Source organism: Silurus aristotelis (genome assembly GCF_946808225.1).
Source record: "Silurus aristotelis genome assembly, chromosome: 24".
NCBI classification, from domain to species: domain Eukaryota; kingdom Metazoa; phylum Chordata; class Actinopteri; order Siluriformes; family Siluridae; genus Silurus; species Silurus aristotelis.
In genome coordinates this window covers 6,547,578-6,571,771 of record NC_139597.1, presented here as the reverse complement: position 1 = coordinate 6,571,771, position 24,194 = coordinate 6,547,578, and the positions used below count along the sequence as shown (strand labels likewise).

At 38.2% G+C, this 24,194-nt stretch overlaps 2 protein-coding genes across 3 annotated transcripts in view; both read left to right on the top strand.

The window, feature by feature from the left end:
• Nucleotides 1-24,194, top strand: part of LOC310719287 (histidine ammonia-lyase-like) — a 135,034-nt gene that overhangs the window by 46,189 nt on the left and 64,651 nt on the right. The gene's annotated exons all lie outside the window — the stretch shown is intronic.
• The window catches only part of mkln1 (muskelin 1, intracellular mediator containing kelch motifs), a 29,427-nt gene that overhangs the window by 3,071 nt on the left and 2,162 nt on the right, over nt 1-24,194 (top strand). The window contains exons 3-17 of one of the 2 annotated variants that reach the window (XM_083528839.1): nt 3,752-3,894; nt 5,577-5,665; nt 8,027-8,136; nt 10,316-10,508; nt 11,139-11,216; nt 11,519-11,584; nt 12,176-12,288; nt 13,803-14,015; nt 14,620-14,841; nt 15,870-15,999; nt 19,299-19,446; nt 21,423-21,537; nt 21,767-21,906; nt 23,311-23,413; nt 24,114-24,168. In XM_083528839.1, the coding sequence (XP_083384965.1) occupies nt 3,752-3,894; nt 5,577-5,665; nt 8,027-8,136; nt 10,316-10,508; nt 11,139-11,216; nt 11,519-11,584; nt 12,176-12,288; nt 13,803-14,015; nt 14,620-14,841; nt 15,870-15,999; nt 19,299-19,446; nt 21,423-21,537; nt 21,767-21,906; nt 23,311-23,413; nt 24,114-24,168 (1,918 nt within the window). Of the gene's footprint in view, nt 1-3,751; nt 3,895-5,576; nt 5,666-6,262; nt 6,685-6,984; nt 8,137-10,315; nt 10,509-11,138; nt 11,217-11,518; nt 11,585-12,175; nt 12,289-13,802; nt 14,016-14,619; nt 14,842-15,869; nt 16,000-19,298; nt 19,447-21,422; nt 21,538-21,766; nt 21,907-23,310; nt 23,414-24,113; nt 24,169-24,194 lie in introns of those variants that run through there. The other variant, XM_083528840.1, reaches the window with a different exon arrangement.

The window sequence follows — 24,194 nt, the reverse complement described above, 5'->3', positions numbered from 1 at the left end:
GCAATACCGGAAAAATGCCGCTCTGCTCTTAAAGGAGCCACAACATATTTCACCCATTACACCGTGTAACAGACACTGTCTTTCGTTAAAGCCTGTGTAAAGTTCATTAGTTTCAGTGTGTACTTATAGACAGGTGCGGCTTATTTATGTTCAAAATAAAAATCTTTGTCAAATTCAGTGGGTGCGGCTTATATATGGGTGCGCTTAATAGTCCGGAAATTACGGTAAGCAATTTAGTACAATGTTAAAGTTCTTACACTTTTGATTGTAAAGACCATTAAGTTGATTTAATTTAAACTCTTGTGTATTTTTATAATCATATGCTTTGATTATTGTCGATATATATATATATATATATATATATATATATATATATATATATATATATATATATATATATATAGAGACCGTATTGTATAGAACCTGTCTGGAAGTGAGAGCAAGTTTGGTGATTGTTCTGGAAAATTCCATGTAATGTGATGCTGCTATCCATTGTACTTGTGTCAGTTCTGATCGGAGTTGTAATTTTCCCGAGTGCACTGGATTGAATCGTTTGTTCGTTTTTGTTTAATTTTTAAATTTTTTTTTTTTAAACCTGATGCTCGTCCTGTAAAAACCGTAGTGTACAACGCACTTCGTAATTCTATAACAGTTCAAATCCAAACGAGAGTTATAACAGCATAAAACCACAGGTTTCAGGCATGGCCTTTGGGGTCTGTGGTCTCATGCATTCTATTGTGTGAAGATAAAAACACTTTGGTCTAAACTCTGGCTAATCTTAAAATGGAAAGAGGAAGCAGCTAGTTCGTGACATTGGCACACACCAGGCAGTGCAGACGGTCTTGTGGTTAGGCGGATAGGAAATTGAAAGTGTTTTGTTTGAGCTGCTTTCACATGTACATTTAACTTTTAACCCCTGATTTCACAAGCACACCTGTCATTTCCTGTCAGTCGTTTTCCTTACCACCAAATTTCCTTCACAAAGCTGTTCACTAACTATTATAATTCATTGTACTGTGGTGTGTATACTTACAGTCACATATTAAAGATGGCTTCAATTGTAGGTTCTTTGGTGACTAGGAAGCGATAAAATTGGTTTTGGAAGTCCTGAGAGGCCATGCATTATTATACTTGTTTCTTTCTTGTTTTCTTGTGAACTTGAAGTTTTCTTCACATGATCACGGCTTAATTTTCCTCACGTTCTTGACATAACAAACATTGCTTCCTCACTATCAGTACCTTCATTTTTCTGTGTGTTCACCATAAAAGCATGTTCTACAGGCAGCATCATCGCGGCATCATTGATAATAACGATAACCATTTGCGGTTACCCATGCGCCCGCTGCCACAAATGGTTATGGTTATTATCCATGAAGCTGTCTCTAGAACACGCTCTAATTCCGAATACACCGAAAAATTAAGTACTGATCGCGAGGAAACAATGTCAAGATCACAAGAACTTTAAGTTGTGCTCACGGCGAAACAGCTTATGTCGAGATCACAAGGAAATAAGAGAGAAAGAAAAAAAGCTCTTAATACTTCTTTACCGTGGTGCAACAGTCTGTGATTGCAAGTTTGAATGCGGACAGCTTTTTATGGCCATGGTCCAAGAGGGTGTTGGGTTTTCTCATTTCTTTATTTACACTTCATTGCCCTTAAACACTGCAGCTCTTACTATGACGATGTGACTAGCAGGGTGAGAATCGAGGACAGAGGAATCGATTGCAGACAGGTGTGATGTGTCTGCTCAAAGCAGCGTTACTTATCGTTCAGTGCTCCCACCTTTCTCGAGGCACCTGACCGTGTGATTATACACTGAATTGAATAGATGATTCGTTCATATGTACGTTATATGCTTAAAAAAAGTTTATTTCTATAGCACTTTTCACAATGGACATTGTCTCAAAGCAGCTTTACAGAATTTAAGAGTTAAGGTGAACAATGGGTATTTATCCCTGATGAGCAGCCATGGCGACTGCGGTAAGGAAAAACACAAGTTGATAATGTGCATGTGATCAGATGTAATGGATCTCAACAATGTAGTGTAGGTCTCAACAAAAAGATACGTCTTTAATCTGCACTTAAACTGGGAGAGTGTGTCTAAACTCTGAACACTGTCAGGAAGGTTATTCCGAAGTTTAGGAGCTAAATGTGAGAATGTTCTACCGCCTTTAGTGGATGTTGCTATTCAAGGAACTACTAGAAGTCCGGAGTTTTGAGATCTCAAGGAGCGTGAAGGATTGTAGCGTGTTAGAAGACTAGATACTGTAGATACATGGGAGCTAAATCATTTAGTGTTTTCTAAGTAAGTAGCAATAGTTTGTATTCAATTTGAAACTTAAAAGGAAGCCAGTGTAGGGATGATAAGATTGCGGTTATATGATCATATTTTCTCGACCTTGTGAGAACTCTGGCTGCTGCATTCTGGACTAACTGTAGCTTGTTTATTAATGATGCAGGACATCCACCTAGTAATGCATTACAATAATCCAGTCTGGAGGTCATGAACGCATGGGCGAGCTTCTCTGCATCAGATATAGACATGTTTCTTAGCTTAGCAATATTTCTAAGGTGGAGGAAGGCTGTTTTTGTAATATGTTTGATATGATATTTAAAAGACAAGTTGGTGTCTAAAATAACTCCCATGTCTTTTACTGTTGAATGAGTAGTTACAGTACATCCTTCTGCGTACTGTTTTTTGGGCTGATTAACAAAATCTGTTTTTAGCAGAATTTAACAATAGAAAGTTATGAATCATCGAATCTTTTAATTCTTTGACACACTCAGTTATCCGAGTCAATTGAGCTGTATCGTCTGCTTTCCGTGAGATATATAGTTGGTTATCATCAGCATAACAGTGGAAGCTTATCCCATGCCCTCTAATAATATTTCACAAGGGAAGCATGTATATTGTGAAAAGCAGGGGTCTTACAACTGAACCTTGTGGCTCCCCGTAATTTACTTGCTTTAACCTGGATAGCTCTCAATTTAAGTCTACAAAATGGTAACGATTAGACAGGTAGATTAAACCATCTTAATGCCTGTCCCTGAATGCCGATGTAATTATGTAAGCGATCTAGGAGAAGATCATGATTTATAGTGTCGATTGCAGCACTAAGATCTAACAAAACTAACAGAGCTGTAGCCTTGGTATGAAGCCTTGGAATGACCCTGAACAAGGGTGGCATTGTTTCGATTCTCTGATTAGTACAATGATAGCCTGTCACAGGCATCTATCTGTTCATGTAAACAGCTTTGTAAAGCATTGTTTTAATCCTGGGTGTCAATTGTCAAACTCGATTTCCTCTTGTACCATGTTGCCATTTTATGTGGGCTGCTTTTATCACCGGGTGCAGCAGTGAAGTAGAGACATGGTGAAATCGAACACCTTGTATTATATGAAGTTATGAAAGGGACAAAGTGTTTTTATGTTGTGCATGAAGCTCAACCAGAGTAAACATACAGAATTTGAGTGTGGTGAAGTTTGACAAGGTATAGAGGGAGAATGTTGTATTTAAAGATTTTATTTAGAGTTCTTTGAAAGATAGCTGTGCACAGATTATGTAAAAGCAACTGTTGATTGAGTGCAGTTGCATTCAATTTAATATGTAATGAATAATGTTGGGAAATCAGTGAGCTCTGCTGGACTCTGAACAAGACCGGAGGTAATCCTGTGTGTACCGTTATGCCATGTCTGCCTCTTGTTTCTTCACAAATAATATTTGCTAAAACTTTTTCTGCCTTTTTACAGTACTTGATCTTAAAGCTGGAGAGGCCGGCTATCGTATTAAGCATTACCTATGGCAAATATGAGAAGACGCACGTCTGCAACCTGAAGAAGTTCAAGGTGTTTGGCGGTATGAGCGAGGAAAACATGACCGAACTCTTGTCCAGGTGTGTCTAGGGTACTGGTGACTGGGTTACTATCACCACTCAAATTTTTTATTGCTATTTTTGCATATACATATCCGGTTAGTTTGTCTGGAGGCGCTGCGAATAGATTTTAAAGAGTCTCAACACTGATAAAACTCTCGCATCCAGACGCCTATAAAATTATCACAGGCGCCGTGAGTTTTTCATTATCAGACAAACGAATAATTTGGTAAATACAGTAGGTGATTTGGCCTGTAATATTTTCAGAGGAACAGAAGCCACTATGTAACCAATGCAATGTTAGTTGTATAGTGCTTTTCGCAAAGGACATATAAGGTTATATAAAAGAATGCGCAAGTTATTGGTTTTAAGTTAGTTCCTTATAATTGTTTATCCCTGATGAGCGAGCCAGTGGTGACTGTGGCAACGAAAAACTTCTTGCCACATATGTATGAGGAAGAAACCTGGAGCGTAACCAGACTCAAAAGGCAACCCAACCTCATCTTGGTGGCACCAAATGTCCATTCATTGCAGTTACAGTGTTGATGTGTAGAAGTATTCATGCATTTTGTGGTCCTGAGCTATTGTAGAAGAATGTTTATATTAATAACATTCTGAATCAGTCCTCAAAGTTCATGAGTTGCTTAGAGGCATGCATCTTTAGACTGTAGGTAGGACATCGGGATGAACCCGGCAGATTCGAATAGTAGAAAGGACAGGAACACTGATCACTGCAAGCGTAAGGGCATGTTTACTTAACGGAGAAAGAGCGAGAACAGGGTTTACAAGAAGAGAGAAAATAAAGATTAAGCATTTTAATTGCTTGTGTTTTTATGGACGCTATACAGTGTGATCAGGGTGTAAGTTGGGGCTCCGTAGAGGACACCTTGAAGACCTACTGACAAAAGGCTAAATAAATGTGTTTTCAGTCTATACTTAACACTGAGACTGTGTCTGAGTCCTGAACACTAATTGGAAGGCTGTCTCATAACTGTGGGGCTTTTGTAGGAGAGCTTTTCCCTTCTGTCTTTATTATTTTAGGTACCAACAAATAGCCTGCACCTTTTGATCTAAAATGGCCTGAAGGATCATAAATTATGAAAAGTTCACGCAAATACTGTGGCGCAAGACCGTTCAGTGCCTTATACCTCAGTATTAGTGTAGACTGATTAAAACAGGGGTGATGTGGCTGTGTTGATTTCCTGGTTCTGGTAAGGACTCGCTGCATTCTGGACTAACTAAAGCTATTTATTTATTTATTTATTTATAATATTTCTTATATTTATTATTCATGCACTTACTAGAATATCCAGACAGTAAAGTGTTACGTTAGTCTAATCTTGATGTAACAAATGCATGGATTAGTTTTTCTGTATCCTGTAACATTATTAAGTGACATTTTGGCCTGTTTGGATAAAACTTTAAAACACTAGAAGCGGTCAAAAATTGCAATTTAACAATTGTCAATGCAATTTAAAAAAAAAAATTTATTATAAATTTTCTAGTTATATTTAATGGCTTTTTAATTTTTTTTTAGTTTTTTATTTTATTTTTTTTGTGCTGTGAATTGCATTTGGCAGTAGAGTCAAAGCTGCTTTTATAGATAAAGTCAAGAAATCAGCAACTACTGTATGTAGTATAGTCAAGGTATAAAATGGTTTGACTTCATAGCTGCATTTTTTTATAAAATTTTTTTGTCATAGTGGCCTTAAGAACGACTTCAACAAGGAGACATTCACGCTGAAGCACAAGATCGATGAGCAGATGTTTCCTTGCAGATACATTAAAATAGGTGAGTGATTCACTAAAGGAGTGACATCAGAATAAACTCAGCAGGGTGACCCAGTCTGGATCACTGAGTGCATAAATGATTATAGGCAAAATAAAGTCGAGTGGCATGTCTTTAAATTGTTGGTGGAAAGTGGATATTTATTTATTTATTTATTTCTATAAAAGCATTTTAAATTGCATTTGAAGACATTTCTGCTAATGGATTTTCATCTAACCTGCTATAAAGAGACGTTTCCAGGACAGGCTGAAATGCTAGTTGTAAACACTTATTTCCATTTCACACAAGAAGGTAAAAAGTGTAATGACCACAACTCGTTGTTTTGTATGATGGGGGGAAAAAGCCACATTGAGAGAGCACTAATGTGTGTTTCAGCTACTCACTATTTCAGAAAATAGTTCCGCTAGTGATGGCAAAGTAGCGTTTTCTATTAATCACTTAAATTATATTTGATACATAATTGATAAATGTTTCTATATACAGCACACGCTTTGGGCAGCTGTGAACAAAATGCTCATGTGTTAGTATTAAGTCTTTTTTTTTTATAAATTAATTAACAAAATGGAAAGTAAATGAACAAGAAAATGAAATCAATATAATCCACTGCTTCTGTGGTCCTCAACATTGCATGTTTCTTTGTGCTTCTTCAAAATAGCTTGAAACTACAGTCTGCTTTGAAATCGCTGCCTGGAAGAGATCTTGCTGATGTAGTAAACTACATTGTGCTTGTTGCTGTGCTCAGTCTTGTACCCTTGACATTAAACTGTCATTCACAACCTCACCTTAGTAGCAGAGTTTGGCTGTGTTTCAACCTACATATGGAATTCATGATCATTCTCACCTGCTTGGTATAATTGTTTAATCCTACCCCTGACTCTCTTAAAACATCTCTGACTTTTTGCAAGTAAACAATGTGTGCAAGTGTTAGAATTGAAAGCCATTTTAGTTTAATTTACTTTGATAAAACTTATAATTTTATTTTTAAGAACTTTAGAGCATTTTTTGCCTGGAATTTTTGCATAGTACTATATTTTCTTTCTTTCTTTCTTTCTTTCTTTCTTTCTTTCTTTCTTTCTTTCTTTCTTTCTTTCTTTCTTTCGGCTTCTCCCGTTAGGGGTCGCCACAGCGGATCCTCCGCACGTTTGATTTGGCATATGTTTTACGCTGGATGCCCTTCCTAACGCAACCCTCCCCAATTTATCCGGGCTTGGGACCGGCACTGAGAGTGGCTGGGGATGGTTCCCTGACCGGGGATCGAACCCGGGTCGCAACAGTGAGAGCGCTGCATCTTAACCACTAGACCACCAGGGGACCTGGCATAGTACTATATATATCATTAAAAAAAAAAATAGAGCAATTTACCAATGATGGAGATCAAATCGTATTTGTATCTGTTTATAGTTATGTTTTATGTTTTCAACAAGTTTCTTCTAGTTATCACTTAGGTTCCATCAGCTATTAACACTTATCTTTTACGAGCATCTCTCATTTAATTCCTGCCTTAGTTAAAAAAATTTAAATGCAATTTTTTCAAGAACAGAGAAGCTTAAATATTAGTGAAGACTTTTCAGTGTTATAAAACATGGATGCGTTTTACTGCTGGTTGTTACAAAATGCTGACAGTGGAGATGCCACCTAAACTTGTTAAGATCTCCACCATGGAAACATTTAAAGTCATTAAAAGGATAATGTCCACCATATAAGTCCCTCAGCATAGAAGGAATATCATCTTAATTTGACAAGTTCAGAGGTAAATTCTCTATGTGGAGCTTCTTTAAATGGCAGCTGCTGCTGATGAAGAGGTGGTAGCTTAGTGATTTAAGGCATTGGACTTTGGATCCGAAGGTCATGAGTTAAAGTCCCAGCCATACCAAGCTACCACACCTCGGCCCCCCAGCAAGGTCCTTAACCCCATATCTGCTCAGTTGTATGAATGGGATAAAATGTATGTCGCTCTGGATAAGGGTGTATGCCAAATGCTGTAACTGTAAGTAGGGAAGTGGTAGTTCAGTGGTTAAGGCGCTGGACTCCGAATCGGAAGGTCGCAAGTTCAAATCCCAGCGCGGTCAAGTCAAGAAGCTTTTATTGTCTTTCCATCCATATATAGCTATAAATGAGACAACGTTCCTCCAGATCCCTGGTGCTACATAAAACAACATAAAGTTACAAAACAGAAAACACAGAGATAGGGACTAGTAATTTGTCTTCGCCACATAAAGTTCATTGTGTGCAACCTGGTGCAACTTGCTGGGCAGTAAAGGAAGATTCTTAACCCCTAAACTGCTCAGTTGTAAGTTCTGGATAAATGGCGTAAATGTAAATGACGACCTGCATGTGTTCTTATTTCCATTTCTGTGTGTTCAGTGCCTCTGATGTCATGGGGTCCCAGTTTTAACTTCAGTATCTGGTACATTGAGCTGCACGGGATAGAAGATCCAGAAGTAGTCCAGCCCTGCCTTAACTGGTACAGTAAGGTGAGTTGTTCTGTTTTCCAGACCGATGTGTTGGTGTTCACGTCAATTGGAGGGGCACCAGGGAGCTGAGCTGGCACAGTGTTATGTTCTCTAAATGGCAGCGCTCCAAATGCTTGTCCTTTCCGTCATAGTGTTAATTCGGATGAGTGAAGTCACTGCCTTGACCTGTAGTCAGATTCTCAGAAACTCTATTTTTGCTTATTACCGTCTGCTTGTAAAGTGAGTGTAAGCCAGTTTTATAGATGATGTCTGTATTCATCACTCCCCCCCCCCTCGTTTAAAAAAAAGGAATAAAAGAATACTTTCAGCTCAGCATAACAACCATTACAACAGAATCGTCGAGCGTAAATCCAAGCACAGTCACCGTTGACATTTGTGTTCAGCTTACCAAAGAGCGTACTGCTCTTTCACTCTTTACACATTCTTTCGATTATTGTTTTGCTCTTTCTTTCTTTTTCTTTCTTTTCATTTTGCTTCTTTGCTTTCACTTTTACTTCTTCTGTATTTTGCTTTTGCTTTCTTTCTTTTTCTCCTTTCACTTTTGCTTCATTACTTGTTCTTTCTGTCACCTTGTATTTTGCCATCTCCTTTTTTTCTCTGTAAGCCTTTTTTTTTTTTTATATTTATTTCTTCATGATCAACCATAATAACCCGCAATCTTGTTTATGGAACACAAATGAAGCACATCTGTCCAACCTCAACACCAGCAGTTTGAGCTACTTTTCTCTTTGCTCTTTTGCCTTTTTGTGTCCATGTTTTGTAGCTCAGTAATAAATAATTTGTTTTTATAGCCTCCGTATCACATCATCTGCATAAATTGGGTCTTTTTATGTAAATTATTTGCGTATGTGGTAAATCAGGCGTGTCGTATGCATATGAAATGTAAATAAGCGCCCGATATATGGGTTCTTTTTTCCACTTGACTGAAGCTGTATCCTCAGTCACTGATCGTTTTACTTTCGTTACTTAGCGTCAATCATCAGAATAGATTTCACGCTATTTAATGCCAAGGCCAGGACCCTTGCATATGCACTCATTTCTCAAAGTTTAATTAATGAGTCATTATTGCATTTTAATGCTTTTTAATGTTAATTACATGATTGTGTTGATTGAAATTGTTACTTGACAAGATTCCTCCATGCGTACTTTTCATCTAGAGGTGTAGCTGCAGGAGCAATCTTATGATTACTTGCTGTTGCTTTCAAACATATTAATAGACTGCAATATTTTTTAACACAATTGCTTTTTCTACTCGTAAAGTCCTTATGTAGGAGTTTTCCAAAATGCATCAATTCTAGAATACTTATGGAAATTGAAGGACTCCATATAACTTAATGTCCCATTATACTTAGCTTGATCCTTTATCCATGGTGTAAAAAAAGTACAATAAACAAAATAAACTACCTGTTGCTTTCTGTTTTTTACCACTTTTGCAAATCTTTACACAAAATTGTTCTACAAATGTAAGCAAATTATACAACATTCATTTTTCAACAACATTGTATCATAGCTTTTGCTACACAAATCATGATATTTCGAGTTTTTCCTCTATTGCTATCATGACTGCAGTATTTAAAATTTCAGTCTAAATAGAACAGTCAACATTTTCTGTAATCTGATTACTGTATGAAATCTGGGCTGAATTAGCTTTATAAACGTTGAATCCACAAACCCAATTACTTTGTCTAGTCCATGCAAACTGTAAAGCAGTCAGCTTAAGACGATGCGTTATTTAGATGATAATTATCTTATCTTTTTATTTATTTACAAAAGGATACTTTTTAAGTTTAATGGGATTCTTTTATCATTGCTGGTATACGTTTTTTATGACGAGGATGGACAGGATTAGAAACGAGACATGGGGTATATCGTTAGGAGAATACTGAGGATGGAGACACCAGGAAGGAGGAAAAGAGGAAGGCCAAGGAAGAGGTTTATGGCTGTGGTAAGTCAAGGTAGTTGGTTTGAAAGAGGCAGATGTAGAGGACAGGGTCATATGGAGACAGATGATCCGCTGTGGCGACCCCTAACGGGAGCAGCCAGAAGAAGTAGTAGTATACGATATAAATGCTTTTTTCCCCTTCAGAACGAGTTTTCAGTGGTGGTGTGGTCAAAGCCAGAAATTGTCACATCGTATAAACAGTCTTCTGATGTTTGCTTCTTTCTGTCTCCTGCGCAGTACCGTGAACAGGAGGCCATCCGCCTGTGTCTCAAGCACTTCCGGCAGCACAACTACACCGAGGCCTTTGAGTCATTGCAGAAGAAGACACGCATCGCGCTAGAGCACCCCATGCTCACGCACCTCCACGAGCGACTGGTCCTTCGCGGAGACTTCGACGCCTGCGAGGAGCTCATCGATAAAGCTGTGAGAGGTACTTTTTCCAAATTAAACACTTCTTTTTAGACAACAGGTATACAATATATGATGAGCACACAGGGCATTAATACTACACCATGTAGCACAAAACTACAAAATGAGCAAATTATTGACAGTGCGATACAAATAACGAATGTGATCATTTACAGTAAATGCACAGGGCAGTGCACGCTATCTACACACTTCTATAGAACTATAGTGAATTGATTACATTTTCTATTTAAATCAGCTAGCTTATCACTGGCATTATGTAAGTGAGCAAATGCATCTTGAATGCAAAGGGATGAAATGTGAAGAAATGTAAAGGTTTGTATGTTTGTAAAGATGTTATAGTTCCTTGCACAATAAAGGATGGATAATGTAGATGATACACTTTGATTATTTGAATGCTTTAACATTGATTTCGTCGTTAATCATGTTTCATCTATTCAAACAGTCTCAAGGTAAAGCAAGAATGTGACTATATAAAAAATTAATAGGCTTTTCGTTTTGTTTCAAGTTCAGCTCCAATAGCTGTCTCCAGGTTGAAAAGTATTTATAGCTCAGATTAAAGTTCTAACTGGCTCATGCTTCTTTTCTCCTGGTTTGACTCCCATGTCTCTTGTTTCCTGTGCTCGTTTTGTAGATGGCTTGTTTAATCAGTACATCAGCCAACAGGAGTACAAGCCACGCTGGAGTCAGATCATCCCCAAATGCACCAAAGGTAGTACCTCTGGTCCACTGAGCAGCCTTAACGCTAACAGTCAACGTCTCGGAGAAGACACAGCAGCATATTAAATGTCTCGCATGGCTCAGAGATTAAAGGCTGTTTTCATTTTCTCCTGTTCTGTCCTCTCCTCTTCTCTCCTCTCTCGGTCACCTTTCTGCTGCGGCTTCTTTTTTTTTTTTTTTTTCTAAATTCTCTCCCACTTACTGAGATTGATATTTATTTATTTTTGCATTTATTTTATTCTGTTCTTTCTCCTTGTTTCATCTCTCTCGCTCACTCTGTCTCTCTCGGACTAGGTGATGGGGACGACAGTAGGCCTGGGATGAGAGGTGGTCATCAGATGGTGATAGATGTGCAGACAGGTAAGATGTCTCGTCTCAACATAAATCATTAGATTTCACGCAAAATAGCTGCATATGCGTTTAGCCCCACATTTATCCTCGGAGAGCAAGAAATCATTTCCTGTGACCCTATGTAACCCTTCTGGTCAAAATGGCTTTGAGTTCCCCCGCTACCTCAGAGCTCAGTTTTGCGTCAACACAGTCCTTCCTATTGCCATAGCAATGCTGCCATGGAGACCTGTTCTGCACTCCCCTGCTGCACCGCGCTGCCACTTGAAACAAGTTATTTCCCTTTAAATGGTCGATTAAAGCTAGTATTCCGTCCCAGAGTGTTTTTGTTGACTGTATTATCATGCATGCGGATACCACTACTGCGGCAATGCTATAATAGTCTTGTTGTTGTCTGATACTTTTTATAACACAAGAATAAAGCAGCTTTGTTTGTTTGAGGGGGTCAAGCTTTAAGACATCTGGTTGCAAACAACTTCTCACGCAGAGTGACCAGAGGCTATAACTGTTCTGCCAAACCCAATCTCTCACTCGCTCTCACACTCCCTCACTCTCCCTCCCTCCCTCCACCTTTTTTAATTTATTTATTTTTTATAAATATAGAGACAGTATATCTGTTTGGAGGTTGGGATGGCACTCAGGATTTGGCAGATTTCTGGGCCTACAGTGTACAGGAGAATCAGTGGGTCTGTATCTCCAGGGACACAGAAAAAGAGGTAAGACAAACAAATGTATTATGGTGACTCAGCAACAACAGCAGAACAATTCCTCTGCTGATCTAGCGAGAATCAGAATATGACCCCCCCACCCTAGAGATCATCATTTAGCAGTGGAACGTGAAACGTAAAATCTTAATAGTAGTGGTGTTTAAACCTCTTTCACCAGACACTAAAAGTGAAATGTATTAGCACCAGCATTGTAGATCAAATAAAACCGATTTTACTGTAACCTCAAAGGCCCTTAGTTATCGGTTGTGACTTCATCAATAACGCCAATGGAGAGACCCACATGTAAGCACTATTGCCAAATATTTGGGGTCACCTGACCTTCACATCCATGTGTGGGTCTTTCTTAAACTGTTTCCACACAATAAGCATCTACCACCGAACAGGCATAACTTTATTACCACCGAACAGGAATTACATTATGACCACCTGCCTAAGATTGTGTTGCTTCGCCTTTTGCTGCAGAAACAGTCCTGACCTGTCGAACATAAAAGCATTAGTTTCAGCAATTTGAGCTACAAGAGCTCGTCTCTTGGATCGGACCACACGGGCCAGCCTTCACTCCCCACGTGCATCAATGTGCCTTAGCCCCCCCATATCTCGGTCACCGGTTCACCACTGTGCCTTCGTTGGACCACCTTTAATAAATACTTGACAGACTGCAGACTTGGAACATCCCACAAGAGTTGCAGTATTGGAGCTGCTCTGATCCAGTCGTCTAGCAATCACTATTTGATCCTCGTCAAACTCACTCAAATCCTTACGCTTGCTTCTAACATGTCAACTTTGAGGACAAAATGTTCATTTGCTGCCTAATAATATCCCACCCACTAACAGGTATATGATGAAGAGATAATCAGTGTTATTCACTTCACAAGGTTATAATGTTTTGCCTGATGTGTTTAGTTTTCCTCTTTATTGGAGCTTAAAACATAAAAATGCTCTGAAGCACGAGGAAGAGTCCTGCACTCAAATCCTACTGAACACCTTTTGGATGAACCTGAATGCTGGTGGTGCTTCAGGCCTGCTCACCCAACATCTGAGTCTGACCTCGCTAATGCTTTTGTGGCTGATTGGGCAGGGCTGCAGTGGCCAAAAGCTGCTGTTATAGAACATTGATCAACATAATCTTACTAGTTAGATTAAGCAGTTTTTTGCTGTTATAGGTTTTTTTAAATCTCCCTGAGTGATATTGGAATTTTAACACGCAAGAAATATTGAAATATAACTATATATAATATAATGAAATATTAACTTTGGTAGATTTATTGTGAACATGGTCAGAGTTTAGAAATGAACAGTCCTGCAAGTTTTGCTTTATCTTTCCCACAGCTGGGAGCGTTCAGATATCAGGCAAATTCAGACCAGTTTTTTTCACACTTTGAAGCTAAACTGATGTATTAATTCTAATAAAATCTGTGTCCCAACAAAGCCACGGACAATAAGATTTGCTTAAGTGTTAAAATATAGGGGTTAGCAGTGAAGCTGTGGTGTTTTTGTGTCAGAATGGTCCCAGCGCACGTTCCTGCCATAAGATGTGCATCGACTCTCAAAGGAGGCAGATATACACGCTGGGCCGCTATTTAGACTCGTCTGTTCGAAACAGCAAGTCTCTGAAGAGTGACTTCTACCGGTACGACATTGATGCTAACACGTGGATGCTTCTCAGTGAGGACACCTCGGCAGACGGAGGTCCTAAACTTGTGTTCGACCACCAGGTAATCGCCTGAAGCTCACCACCTGACCATAGCAGGGTTTCCTTAAAAAAAAAAAAAAAAAACTTGGTAAACCTAAAATGTACAAATGTAAATTTGTGACTTTAAAAAGTCTAAATTGTTGTAGGTCTTAATTTTAAACACGTCTCAATTTTCCGATGTCCATCTAAAGCTACCTTTAATGCTCATTGAAATGCGCTTTAGAATGTGTGTTTTTTTTTTTTTGGGGGGGGGGGTTGTTTCCCTGGTGTAATTCTTTCACGAGTCCAATATAATTATCGGTATTACAAATTGGACCTACATAGAACAGCCAATCAGCTTTCTGTTATTGGTGCTCATCTCTCTTGGATTGTACCACAGAAGTAACACGGAAGTATGGGGAAGTGCAAGATAAGCGATATTTGGCTTAGAAGAAAAATTTATTTAGGGTGTGGTGAAAGTAATTTGCTAATAACATATTTGTTAAAAGTTTTAAATTTGACTTGGTAAAACCTGCAGAAACCCAGCATAGAGCTTTATTTAACATTTTATACAGCTCTAAACAATTTTTGTCGCACTAGTGTAAATAATGCAACAAAGCTATAAATAAATAAATTCACTCATGTAGATGTGCATGGATTCGGAGAAGCACATGATCTACACGTTTGGAGGGCGGATCCTGACGTGTAATGGCAGTGTCGACGATGGGCGCACGTCGGAGCCACAGTTCAGCGGCCTGTATGCGTATCAGTGCCACGCGGGGACCTGGAGCCTTCTGAGGGACGACTCGTGCAACGCCGGCCCTGAAGACGTGCAGTCTCGCATCGGCCACTGCATGCTCTTTCACACGGTCAGTTCCCATGCGTCACAGAGATCAAGATTTTATGAACGTTTAAAAATGTGTCGGAATGACATTTGAAGAAACATTTTATCATTGTAAAAGTTAGAGCTGCGAATTTAAACAGATTTTATACGCTGTTTTAACGGTCAAGATTTTTTTTTATTGGAAGTTCTTTTTTTTTTTTGTGCAGTTTTTCTATTGTTTGCATAACTTAATTTCACGAGAAAGAACTTGTTAATGGTTGCTATAACAAGTAAAAAGTGAACCTTTTGCTTTACGGCATTGGACAACTACATAACAAACATCTGGCGTGTTGTAAAAATGTACAATTGATGGCAAATTGCAGTAGTTTAGGAAATGATCTTGGAATCAACTTCAGAGTGGGAAGATTTACTCTGCTTTTTGCCATCGCAGTACACCACTCTGCCATCGATTTATTTTTCTACAACAGCGTTCTGTTTTATTCCTTACATACCCATTATTTAAATATTCGGTTTCTCAGTTTATCAAATATAATTGACTGCAATATTTATTTATTTATTTATTTATTTATTTATTTATTTATTTATTTATTTATTTATTTATTTATATTTGAAATATTTTTTAGTTTTATGCTTCATTAAATGTGTATATTTATGTTGAACAGGCTATTTTATCAATAAAAATATATTTGTGTGTAGGAAGCAGGTATTATGATTTAAAGTTCATATTTGTGAAAATATATAACGATTGTCCCGTTGATGATTTGAAATACATTTTAAAGTAAATATCCTGGTCCTGAGTTGTGACTAATTGTGCAAAATAATTAAGTTTTCAATTTTGAACAAAACTTTTTTTTAAATTTTTTTTATTTTTTTACCCCAGAAGTTATTGTTGTAGCCATAATTGTAGTCATTTCACACTGTGTTTCGTTGTTTTGTGTCTTTTCTATAAAGAGATATTATTGTGTGTTATGGAGCGTTTTCTTTTTTTTTTTTGTTAGGTTGTTACATAAAATGCTTTATAATAACAGTGGTTTATTTGTTTCTTTTGCTCAGAGGAATCGCTGCCTGTATGTGTTTGGAGGCCAACGGTCTAAGACGTACCTAAATGACTTCTTTAGCTACGACGTGGATGCTGACCATGTTGAAATCATCTCGGATGGCACCAAAAAAGATTCTGGCATGGGTAAGCTTTCACTACTTTACTAATGTAGTTTGTATGGAGTGGAATGGAGGTTGCTTTTGAGGGCTTTGTGCTATGATGCTTTTGCAAACTTGTCCACTGCTTGTCATATGCACTCGCACATAGTGCAGGTATGACTTCATTCTCTGGGTGTAAAGGGTGGCGTTTTCAGAAAACCCTCCATAAAAGGAAACAAAGGACTCTCGGGAATGAGAGTGACCTCATTCCGAGAAATAGACAGAAGTCAGCGTGCATGATGTCACTCTGTACTGTAACTCTGGGACATGGGAAAAACTAAAGCTCATCGCTTACTGAACATAATGTATATCATTCTGATCAGCCATCAGTCATCGGTCAGACTGTGAGGCACGAGGAACAACGGGAATACCCAGATTACAGAAATACAACAGCAGCAATGATGAAGAATTGTTTGCAAAAAGTTTTTTTAGCGGAAGTTAGTGTAAAAAAATAAACAGTATTGTCTGATTATATATTTTGTATATTTTTATTTCAAAATACAATTGTAATAATTAAACAAATATATATATATATTATTAAGAATGGCAAAATACCTAATGATGCAACGTAATCCATGACTGAATGGTATGATGATCACCCCAAAGTTTCCAGATGTGGAATTTTATTAGAAACTGATTAAAAATGGCATCAATGTAAAGGTACATTTAATAGTGTGGAAATCTATGAATCAAATAGCTTCTTCTTCTTTTTATTTATTTTTATTTTTTTATTAATGTGATGACATAACAGCTATAAGTAGCCTTCTTCCACATTATTTTGTATTTAATAAGGCAGGCAGATTATAATATTACAAATAAAATGCATTTTGTCATATTGCTGAGAAACATGAAGCACAAAATGTCCCCAGACCTGAAACCTGACTGTTACTAAAGCCCCGGACTCTCTTTCTATAAATATTAAATAAATGGCCACAATTTAGAAAACGCAACAGTTTTAAAATCTGTTTGTCTGCCTAGTTTTAGGAACACGATCCTCACACTAATCACCGGCTGTTCTACCATTTATTTCAAACACTGAGTAAACAGAGTCTTCCACAAAATTCTGAGAAGTCGACTCTCATTCTAGAGAAGCAGCCGAGTTCTTAGAAATCCTGTACACCCACGCTGTTTTATGGTAATTTACAAACCTGATGGTAATTTCATGGCTCAACCACACCATCCCGCGCATTTATATTCATGTGGTGTTGCAAATAAAAAAAAATAAATTACGTGTCCGAGCATTTTCAAACAAGACAAGATCTATTAGCTGAAAGGTTTAAAATGGGGGTCTGATATTGTGACTAGTTTTGTAATGCTGCTTTTTATTTCCTTTATTTCTTTAAAAACTTTCCATCACCATTAATCCGCACCCATGTGACCCCTATGGTGCCTGTAGATGGTTATGGATGATGCAGATAGTGTCATGCTTGTAGAAGAGACGAAGAAAAACCCCGACACATGCAGTAACACGTTTCCTGTCCTCGTAAACAGCTTTATACTTCAATAGGCGACTTGACGCAATATAAAAGGTCTCTGCCTTCTCTCTTTCTGATTGTGCTATTGGCTTGTCTGTCTGTCTGTGTGTTTGTGTGTGTGTGTTTGGAAGAGAGTGAAACAGAAAGAAAGGGTTGGAAGAGAGCAAGAACACGGACAGAAAGAACGGAATGTTTTTTGCCAGCAAGGAAGCAGCAAGTCCAAACACTGTGCACATAATCAGTCTCAAATGTTTATCTTGCTTCCTCTTGAAGTAATGAAAAATATTTCTATTTTGGTGCCCGGCCTTTTGTTGTTCAAATCCAGGGCTCTTGGCCTGTCCATGATCCGATCCAGTGTACCGAGAGTTTTTGTACCACTGCATGGTTTAATGTGCTGTTTTGGGCTTGTGTGTGCCATTTCCTGTTAAAGCATGGCTTTGACGCACGTACTCATGCGTGTGATGTGCGACAGGGCTCTGTTGGTTGTAACCTCAGCTCGGTAAATCCCACGTTCAAGATTAAGTGCCTCAGATAAGCTGGTTTTGTAAATTAACTAGATAATCAGGCTTTCAATCTCGGATCTTTTTCTCTGAAAACTCGTTTTGTTATATTTATAGGTGGATATGTGGACACAGCTGCATGAAGCATGTGACAGAAAGAGGATGCTTGTTAAACTCCCTTTTTAGTGTTATATATAAGTAATAAAACATGGCAGTAGTATGATGCTGCTTTGATTAATCAGTTACGACTTAGTGTTTTCCAATTGCAGTGCTTTATTTCTCTTTTCACTGATTATGAAGAATGTGTGCTACACCATATTACCAGAAGTTTGTGGACACCAGGTCATTAATATGTGCTTTTTGAGCATCGCATTCCACATTTAGCCCCAATTTGCTCTTAGACTTTTCTTTACAGTCCTGGGAAGATTCAATAGGTTTGAGGTCAGAGCTCTATAGCAGGAGATCTTCCACCCCTACCCATGCAAATAAATCTGAAAAAAAAAAAAAAAAAGAGAGATTGGGGCATTGTTAAACTGGAACAGGTTTGGGTCTCCTAGTTTAAGTACAGGGAAATTGTCATGGTACTAAACATGAAGACATTTTATACAATTCTTCTTTCAGCTTTGCGATAAAAGTTTGGGTCCCAGTACTTTTTGTTTTTCCATATAGTGTATAGAAGTCCCTGTAAATGTTTAGAAAGAACATTAATTACAGAAATATTTACAGATAATTCAGTCATTGCTAGAGATCCACGGTTTATTCCTGAATGAATTACAACTGAATGTCTGTCAATATAGAGGTCTTTGCACATGGTAATATAAGAATAAAACAATAATGTAATGAAAATAAGTCTTCTAGGCTTTGTGCTACATGGAAGCAAATCCTGTCATTAAATACAAGCTGTATCGACTTCACCAACAATATATAAGTGCATTTTTATGGACGACGTCAGCAACATTTTTCTTTCAGTGTAGCCCTTGTTGTTTACTGGTGTCCTCCCAACCTCTCCTGCTGTTTTCAAAGAGCGATTCCCATTTGCCGATAGCTTAAGCTCTTTTTTTTTTTTTAAACCCTTAGTTACAATGTAAACAATGTGTCCTGGTGCTTTCTAATGTGTGGTTAGGAAATTGGAATCCAAACAAAGAAGTGGTGTATTTTGTGTGTGATCTCCCTGGTGGCATTCCGGGGAAAACGAACACTGTCCATCAAGCAGAAGTGCTCTTTGTCTTTTCTCCATGTTTCTGTGAATCCACTGGGGGGTTGTAGCAGTCGGTTGCATGGCTGATTACACTACAACTTCTGTCTTTTAGTGCCAATGACTGGCTTCACCCAACGTGCCACCATCGACCCAGAACTGAACGAGATTCATGTTCTGTCAGGCCTCAGCAAAGACAAAGATAAACGAGAGGAGAATGTTCGCAACTCCTTCTGGATCTACGACATCACTCGCAACAACTGGTAGGTTGTCATTCTTTTGCTCGCTCTCTTTCTCTTTCTTTTTCTTTCACTCTCACACATTCTGTCGATCTCACACTCATTTGAACTATTATCAAAAAAACTCCATTTCCTCTTGTAAGCAACTCTTTACAGTAGCTGACGATGAACTCTTTACTGCTTTACATAGTCAGATTTTACCCCCAGCTATATTTACAACATTGATGATAAGCGCATGCAGCCATGTTTACACATAGATTTGTGCACTCACTGTGTCACTCTGTCCAGGTGTTGATGAATGATTAATTCAAAAGCATTTTGCAAGTTAGTAGAAGCTTTATTTCTCATTTTATCGTCCTTGACCTACAAAACCGTTCTGGGGCCCAAGCTACCGATTTGTCCACCTCTGTTGTCCATGCGCAATTAATTCTCTCTGAAGCATTACCAAAGTAAATATTAGAATGAAATGGAGTCTTCTGAAAACAAATGCTGAAATGAAACTGCTGAACCAAAGAGTTAGTGTACAGTTACAAAGGGTTTCCTTTCCCAGCAAAAGAAACTCGACACCTAACAGACTAAAGTCTTCTGACCAAGCGGGCATGTTCTACAGAGAATAAACTCTTCATATTCCTGTTCCTGCTCAAGGGTGTACGCAGTGTTCTCTTCTGTGTGAACCCATCACTTATTTACTGAAGGGGAAACCCCCGTAGATTTGTTTCTCTGTTGTTTCTCCTGGTTGTGTCGTGGTTTGTGTGGCTACAGTCTGTGTACATGATGAAGCTGTCTTTTTTTTTCCTTAATGGGTAAGTTTGGTCATTTTTAAATAGCAATAAGGGTCAGTGTAAAAAGATATGTCTCCACTGTTTACAAAGCCGTTTCAGAGAAAAGAGACTGAAAATGTTAACCAATAACATCGCTGTTTCTGCATACATCTGAGGAAAGACCCTTAAATCCTGAACAGGTGGGAATAGTGTTTGTTGTCGATCCACTGAGTCACTGCATCGATGTTTAACAAATGCCCTCACTTGATCTGTCTCATGTACACATTGGCTGGAATTACTAGCAATGGCAAGAAATGGCATCCACCACAATCACTGTCTCCACACAGAAATCATAATCGGCATACACAAATGCAATGTGCTCACTAGCATAGAATTGTGAAACATTAATTAACTACCTACAAACACTAATAAAGCTACAGTGAGCACAGACTGATCAATCCAGAGGATGAACTTTCCACACACAGTTGTATTTTTCCATGTTTGTTCAGATTCCAAGAGTGAACAGGAAAATAGTGGCTGAGGTAAAATAGGTAGCTGACAAACTGCTCCTCTTTCTACTGAGTTTGTTTGTATGTGTATAAATATAGAGTGAAACTTTAGTGCTTCCAGAAAATGTCATTTAGTGAAGACCACATCAAAACCCGAACTTTCATTCAAATAGTCACAAAAGGGATGCGATTCAAACTGAAACTGTTTATTTAATTATTTATCAGAACACATGATCAATAAGGACTTTTTTTTTTTTTTTCCCCTTAGTTACAATGTAAACAATGTGTCCTGGTGCTTTCTAATTTTTATTTGACATAGATTATATGACATTTGATTCATCAGCAATTAAAGTTGATAAACTCCAGGACCAGTGTTGCACTATATTGCCAAAGGTTTGCAGACACCTGGTCATAAGTATGTTATGCGCTTTTTGAGCATCGCATTCCACATTTGCGCTCATATAGACTCAAGGGTGTTAGTAAAGTCAGGTACTGATGTAGGTGAGATGATGAGGCCTGGGTTGCAGTCAGCGTTCCAAGCAGGAGATCTTCCACTCCAACGCATGCAAAGCATATCTTCATGGATTTTGGGGAATTGTCATGCTGGAACAGGTTTGGGTCTCCTAGTTTAATTGAAGAGAAAATTTCATGCTATTGCTGTCAGGTGTCTATTTGACTTTTGTCTATAAAGTGTATATGTTGATGTAAATGTGTGTATAAATCCCTACAGGTCGTGTGTGTATAAGAATGACCAGGCTGTGAAGGAGAACCCTAACAAGACACTGCAGGAGGAAGAGCCGTGCCCTCGGTTTGCTCACCAGCTTGTGTATGATGAGCTGCACAAGGTAAGAGTGTAACAATGTTGTCTATAATGTGCACAAAATAATACTCAACAGTTCATCACTGGATTTTTCTAGAAATGTATCTTTCATATGTGCCATTATTTTCTTCGACTCAAAATTATATAAAAGATTCTTGTTTGGCTTTGCACTTGGTTACACATGCTGATTAAAATATGTGTGCGTGTGCGTGTGCGTGTGCGTGTGCGTGTGCGTGTGCGTGTGTGTGTGGCAGGTGCATTACCTGTTTGGGGGAAACCCAGGCAAGTCGAGCTCTCCTAAGATGCGACTGGATGACTTTTGGTCTCTGAAACTCTGCCGCCCATCTAAAGAATACTTACTGAGACACTGCAAATATCTCATCCGCAAATACAGGTACCTTACTACTAGTAGTCTGTTTGTCTTCTTCAGGAAGCTCTACATTAATCTAGCAGACATTTTCATTTTGCATAGCGTTCATTAATGATCACATTAATGTTTAACTGGCTCAATCAAATGAAGAATTAAGTATGATGTGCATGCTGTTCGAGGAAAATTATTAATGACTGGGTGCTACCACTTGAGCTTGTAAACAATTTGAATAAAAAAAATATATACGTTTAGTTTCTAGGTAAAGTTTTGGGAAATGGGTTAGTTCCTGTTATTACTTATGTTATAGCAGCTACTGTTATAGCGGTTCCTGTTATTACTTGCATTATAGCAGTAAACCCCTTAAAAGTAATTAGTAAATCTGCTTATTATTAGTCCACCTAACAAGTTCCTGTTAAAGATTTGTTGCTTTAGAGCGCTAACATTACAATAAGTGCGTTAATATAGTAGTGACTGAGACATTAGAGACTCAAGTGCCTTAAGTTCCACACCATTGTGGTATACTATACATTCTTTTAGTAGATCTTGCTTACGATACAGCAGCTGTATTTTGTGCCACTAAATTGCATTTTATAGTAAAGTTTTGGAAGAATTTATTCGACAAGCAAAACAAAATCACTGTACCTGTTAAATGGGTATATAATTATTGCACTTGCAAATTTTTACATTACTGTTTTGGATTATACCTTCTGTATATCTATTTCGAAGGGTTTTTAGATCGGCAGTCTTGTTTCGGTATTGTCCTGTAATTAGGGTCACGGTGATTGAGTTTCATTTTTGGCGCTAAATCAGGCTGTAATTTTCCATGCGTCATAGTCATTTTGCTTATTTAGCGCCCTCTGCTGGATAGCTTTTGTTAATGCTGTTCAAGTTTAATTGACCTCTCTTTGCATTGCTCTCTATGTTCAGTAGTAGCAGTGTTTAATATTAATAATTTAGATGCAAAATGACAAGAAACCTGGACTGATTTAATTAATTCACCTTGTATCCATATTACTAGAGGTTGACCAATTTTACCGATATGGATAATCGCTTAATCAACCAATAGTTTTAGAATACTGGGTAAGACCAAACATAACACTCTAAAATAGAACTGAACTTCAATACAAAAATGTAAAAGCAGTACTGAATCATAAAAATGTGCTAAATAAAATAAGTATGAATATATAAATTTATAAATATTATTTAATTAATTATAAATAGTAAATATAGCGCTTTGTGCAGCACAGTCTCATTTGTAAAAACAAAGAGCATGTGGTGTCAGTGATTTACCTCTAGGGGCCGCTCTTGTAATGACAGCGGTCCGAAAGCCATAAAAACTTCGGTCGACCTCTACATCACTATTAAACATCAAGGGGCTGGAAATCATCATCAAAAATGTGTGAATTGAAATTCTAATATTTTGTGCAGATTTGAGGAGAAGGCCCAGACAGAACCACTGAGTGCCCTTCAGTACTTACAGAATGATCTCTCTATGACTGTGGACCACTCTGACCCTGATGAGACTAAAGAGGTGAGGACTTATTAATCAGCATGAATTCATAAGGAGTGCCTATATTTATAAATGCGATCATCAAACCTGCCGAACACGCGGCTGCAGCTCAGTGAATGAAATCATGTAGCTACAAGGTATTTGGTTAATGTTCCCATTTAAACATCAGAATGGGTTCAAGGTTCCCTGGTGGTCTAGTGGTTAGGATCCCCAGTCAGGGAACCAACCCCAGCCATTAGGGTTGCACAACCCTTAGTGCCGGTCCCAAGCCCGGATAAATGGGGAGGGTTGCGTTAGGAAGGGCATCCAGCGTTAAAACATGCCAAACCAAACATGCGGATGATCCGCTGTGGCGACCCCTAATGGGAGAAGCTGAAAAATAGAATGGGTTTTACGAAAAGAATGATGCAGAAAACAAGAAGCATTAATTGACCTACAGATTTGCAGATAAAAACGGATCAGTGGAGAATGACTGGTATGGGGTTCTCACTTAGCGGCTAGAGTAAGTCAAATAACCACCTTTTTACCACTGTGGTGACCAGAAAAGCATGCCAGAAAATCATGATCAATCTTGATGCAGATGGGCTACAACAGCAAAAGCCCATATAAGATCAATGAGATTGCATTATTTTACTACTTCATGAATGAAAGAAAAGGAATGTTAAGTGTAAGTGTTTTGTTGGACATTTAATTATTAATATTAAATGACTTTGCTCTACAGTTCCAGCTCCTGCCCTCAGCTCTCTTCAAGTCTAGCTCAGACTTCATGCCACTAGGTAAGATATTCTTAGTCATAATTAGT